At 35.1% G+C, this 5,567-nt stretch overlaps 1 protein-coding gene across 2 annotated transcripts in view; it reads left to right on the top strand.

The window, feature by feature from the left end:
* LOC107692155 (ATP-dependent RNA helicase DDX39A-like) overlaps positions 1-933 on the top strand; it is a 14,387-nt gene extending 13,454 nt beyond the window's left edge. The window contains exon 10 of one of the 2 annotated variants that reach the window (XM_016491104.1): positions 680-932. In XM_016491104.1, coding sequence (XP_016346590.1) covers positions 680-696 — 17 coding nt within the window. In that variant the 3' untranslated portion in view covers positions 697-932. Of the gene's footprint in view, positions 1-679 lie in introns of both variants that reach the window. The other variant, XM_016491105.1, reaches the window with a different exon arrangement.
* Positions 934-5,567: the final 4,634 nt, after the last annotated feature.

Genomic DNA, 5,567 nt, shown 5'->3' on the forward strand with positions numbered 1-5,567 from the left:
GCCTTTTTTTTACCGTAAATTTTACGGATTTTTTTTTAGTGTACTTTTAATAAAGTTAAAACTAAATTCCCTGTAAATCACTTTGAGTCAAATATCATCTCGTAAAATCGGAAGCCTAATATTTGATCAGAATTTTTGATTATTGATTAGAAGGTGCTCCTGAAATTTTTGACTGTGCTCCTAAATTTTGTTTTATTTTAAAAGAAAAGTACGCGTAGGGCCCTGTTTAACCACTTTTTATTAATTTAAAAATTGAGAAATTCTTTCAAATTTAAATCTTGTACAAGAACTACAGCAAAAACCAGTTTGATGCATATTTTATCAATATTTTAGAAATTTTATTTGAATATTACCAGTACCGACTTCAATGGATTTCATTAAATTCCTTTGAACACAACTGCTCAAAACAGTCTAAATTTATGAAACCTACACATTAAAAACATTATTACTCTGAATTTTTTTTATGTAAATGTTAAGGGTAAGTGGTGAAATGTTAAGTAATGTAAGGTCTTTCATGACACTACATATGCTGGGGTGTGAATTCGATAGGTGCTTGATATAAAATAAATGGTGCTTTAAAACGTCCTTGAATCTGGTGTTCATGAAAGAGTGGGAACCCTGTATAAATGTATAATTGCAGCTTGCCTCCTAATGTTTCTCTCTCTTTCTTTTTCTCTAGTTGAGCAGTCCAGATGAGCTAGATGTGTGAAGAAGTTGTGGTGGCCGTTGTCCAGCTCTCCCTATCTGTGTCTCAGTGTCGTTTCTGTGACCGCGGGAAGAGAGAACCACCCAGTTTTATTTTCATATGGTCATGCCCAAAAAGCCTCTTCTCCATTTGTGTACTTTATTTTATTGTTCCAGGGGATCGGTGGGGAATACTTTTTTACTTCTGTTAATTGTGGTTGTTTGTTGGTTTGAGAATTAAAAACATTTTATACTACACAAGTTATCTGTGCAGAATTTTTGAAGTGATTTAAAGGTGAAGTGTCATTTTTCAGTGCTAAAATGATTTCTTCTATTCCAGTTTAATGTACAGACTGCTACCTTTGTGTGGACTCATAATTTTATGAAAAGAACAAAAAATGATAAAATCTAATCTAACCTGCCTAGACGTTTAGATAATCAATAGATTTACAGATTTTGACATACTGAATTCAAAAACCTGTCAAATGTTTTATTGTTTGTGTACGGTAAAAGCATTTTATAACAATAGTTGAGTATGTTTAATCTACACATTCAGTTGCAGAGCAGTTGTCTGGCGCACTCTATTGGTCAACTACTTTAAAGCTTGCTTTTGTTTCACACTTTCAGTTTTGTAACTGTATCAATTCTGTGAGTATAGTTTAACGTGGTTTGTCCAATGTTTTTTCTGTAAACCTCCTTTTCTCACACTAAAAATGTGCCAATCTAGCTGTGAAAAATATCAATAATATATTTGAAAATGGCAAAACCATGTGCCTAATAATGAAAAAATATTTAACGGGGACTACTATTTTCTATCTTTCAAAGACTTTATATGCTTATCACTAGATGGCGCCAATTGCCTATTCTGCCCTGCTTTTAAAGACAGATTGAGAGGCTGTGTTCCGATTGGCAGGGTCCCTACCCAGTGTTCTCTGTTCTCTACTCCCTGAGGATGGAATCTGTTGAGATTCACTTCACTTAACAAAAACCATTAATTCAATACTCGCTGCAATGTTATCAAATGGGAGTTGTGCACATTTTAAAGGAATAGGTAACCCAAAAATTAAAATTTGCTGAAAATGTACTCATTGGCCAAGTTGTAGATGAGTTTGTTTCTTAATTGGAACAGTTTTTAAGAAATCTAGCATTACATCACTTGCTCACCAATGGATCATCTGCAGTGAATGGGTGCTGTCAGAATGAGTCCAAACAGCTGATAAAAACATCACAATAATCCACACAACTACAGTCCATCTGTTAACATCTTGTGATGTGAAAAGCTGTGTTTTGTAAGAAACAAAGCCATTATTATTTTCACTTTAAAATACAAGTCCAAAATACAAGGACATAATTCATAATAACGCTTCCACCAGTGAAAAAGTCCATGTTGTCCTCTCACATGAAAATCCACTGACATATTTAAAACTGTTTTGGTCAGTATTTGCCTGCCAACGGTGCTAGATTTGTGCATGTTTCTCTCCTGATTCAGATGGCTTTTTCACCAGAGAAAACAATATTATGGATGGAAGAGTCATAATTTAGCTTATTAGGGGCACACTTCATATAGCCCTTGCAATGTCATTCTACCTAGAGGCCAAAATCTGATTCAAGGGGCATGAAAATAATATATTAGTAGGCCTACTATATACAAAGTATATTCAAGTGGTGTATATTTAGAAATATTTGTTGTATAAAAACCCTATATATAGCGAAAACTGTTTTGCATCAAAACACGCTTTTCATTTTCATACTATTTAAACCTAAAATGAGAGCGAAATGCCTCTTTTAACCAGTCTGTCAACGCTTGACAAAAGCAGGGGGAGAAAAGATAGGCTAATAGCAAAATAATGGAACCCCCTTGAAATAAGGCATGTTTTAGTGGGATAAAAGATATGACATCAGTATTGAGTGATGAGTATTTGTGTTATAATTTAAAACACTGAGAAGAACATTTCTCAATGCTAGACATTTGTTGAGCTCTATCGGAGGGCCTTTACTGGCTCTTAGAGATGTATCTGAGATTTTTCTGTATCCACCAGTAGTAAAGTACATACCATAAAAATGTTTCAACATAAAAATGCACTGTGATCCCCCTGTGCATGAAAGCAACAAAAGTAGTTTTTAAGGGTCAGGACAGGTAAAAAATAATGTCCAGAAATAAAGTGCCAGATAAAAAATAAATAAATAAAATTGAAGTGGTTGTTTAGCAGCTCATGTCTATTAGCTCTGAGGTCAAAATAAAATATGTTTTAGTTCATCTGTGCTAAATTGTACATTTAAAATATGCCAGTTTTTTTTCTTCAGGAAAACAAACCAAAAATATTGCTGAATCATTTTCAGTCACAAGCGTATCCAGTTTTTGCCAAATGACATCCTCCTTTAAAATATGTATTTCCCTCTAAAACCCCCTACGTCTGACCAGTAATAGTAAGTAACACAGTTGATGGCTGTGACAAAGAACTAAAGGATAATAACTAATAAACAACGTCATGTGCCGCCCTAAATGCATGTTTCAAAAGCAAACAGGTCAACACAGGAAAAAAACAAAACAAAAACAAAAACAAAAAAAAAACTGCACTCATCATGTGATTTCTTCAGGTTTTTACAGTGAACTTTTTTGAGACAACATGTCCCTCTTACGGAACAAACAGTATAGAAATCTTGTTCATTTACTATGTTAACAAGTATTTTCTAGGTGATGTTATTAGATGTATTAGTATGTTTTCTGTATATTTTGCATTGTTTATTGTTAACTAGGCCACTCCAACATGCAATTCTTCCCTCTACATCAGGCGTGTCAAACTCAATTCCTGGAGGGTCGGATCCCTGCAGAGTTTAGATTCAACCCAAATTAAACACACCTGATCCAGTTAATCAAGTCCTTCAGGCTTATTTGAAAACTAGAGCTGCGTCCAAAAGCCTAGGCAGCTGACTTGCTGCCTCTCTGCCTTATCAGGCAATGACTTTGCAGGCAGCGTTTTTGCATGGAGGCACCTTGTGAAACTGATTTCAGACAGGCTTCTGAGGCAGCGTAATGGTTTAATGATCTACAACAAAATAGAACGAGTTTTGGTGATATCTAAATGAATATTTAATTACTATAATACTGGTTTCTCGCTAGAAATAACATCAAAAGTGCAAAAAGTTAGTCAGAAATATACATTTACACACAAACTGACCACCAAACGCAACTTTCAGATGCCATCTTTATTTTTTATCCCAAACGTCACGGAATGGAACGCACAGGATTGTGGGATATCAAAGGCAGTGAAGGATACATCTATGCTGCCTTCAAAATTCGATCAGAAGAAGGTACCTCCGGAGACAGGCAGTAAAGCAGAATTTGGATTCGGACGTGCCTTGATGCCTTCCTGCCTTGGAATGCTGCCTCCAAAGGCAGCATTTTAGAGCTTTCGGACGCAGCATAGGAATTGAGTTTGACACCCCTGCTCTACATGGATTAAAAAAGTTGACTGTACTCTAAACTTCCTTTTCGGCATGCACAATAATCATAATACAAAAGAGTATTTAAAACTATTTTTAAAAATACAATTATTTGTAGTAGATGTAGTTTTACAGTTTGAATTTAGTGTGCCACACCACAGAACATTTCAAGCTATTTTGACCTTTTTCCCCAACAGCTTTATTTTACAAAATAGACCAAAATTACATAAAGCCAATATACGTATATTGCCTTTCTATCCACATCTTTTTTGTACATTTTTGTATTTTACACCACGATGAGGACAGTAGCACAGCTGAGCAATTTTTTTTATTTTTATAAAATAAATGTTTTTATAAAATATGTAAAATGAATACATCATTTTATTTCATGTTTTTCTGGAAATTTGCAGGACCTTGTGATCTTGTTACATTTCTCAGTCTATCTCTGTGTGTCTTTCGAATTCCATGGTTCTTTGCCTCTTGATTGATTATGTCCACTGAAATGTTTGAGAAAGGTTTCATCACTTACAAACAGGAACATCTTTGAGATTACTGCCCCAGTGACAAACTGTTACACAGGTACTTTTTTCTGACAGTGTGTTACAAACTTTACATTTATAGGCCAATAGACATTATGTGCCAGAGAAACAAGTGCACGGCAGTCTTTAGAATTTTGTCTTTGAACTTCATTTTTGCATTAGCTCTGTTGAAGATTAATTAGCTGCTGAAGTGAATTTACTTATTGTAGAGTTAGCAGAAGTTATGTGCATTGTAATGTTCAAAGCAGATGTCATAACAAATGTCAGTAGACCGGGACTACGAATACTGTTACACCCCATGGGCTTTTTAAGGCACTTTAAGGACAGTGTAAATATACACTGTATGTCAACTGCACATAAGACTTTGTATGCATGTCAAAGCACATAGCTGTTTCTATCCCAGTCAACACGTGAGATCATGCGATGATCACAGTGACATCACACCATTCTCATAGTGTGATACTCACAGTGTGAGTAATATGTGAACTCATTGTGAATTCAAAATGTTGAGCAGGTTGAGAGGAGGCAGTTCAAATATCGGTCACAGAGGAAGCTTTCTATATCCTGTTTCTCAACACTATCACAGTGATATCACAGTGCTCTCACACGGTGAGCTCATGAGTGCACACTCAGCTAACAGTTTTTGTTATAAGAATCTTCTCCAAATATACAACTGACTTCCAGACACAGCCTTCCATGAAATCAACTGAAATACAAAAGACATTCAATCTTTCATGATCTCATCAGAGAATGATTAAACAACTCCACAAACAGCATCACCAGCTTCACTCATTATTAACCAGACTGACTTTATTTCTGTCAGACATCTACAAAAGCACTTATTGAGAATTAATAGTGATTTAGATGATGGTTTGTTTCATTTGATGTTACCATCAAAGT

Source organism: Sinocyclocheilus anshuiensis, unplaced genomic scaffold (genome assembly GCF_001515605.1).
Source record: "Sinocyclocheilus anshuiensis isolate Anshui unplaced genomic scaffold, SAMN03320099.WGS_v1.1 scaffold322, whole genome shotgun sequence".
In the NCBI taxonomy this organism is placed as follows: Eukaryota; Metazoa; Chordata; class Actinopteri; order Cypriniformes; family Cyprinidae; genus Sinocyclocheilus; species Sinocyclocheilus anshuiensis.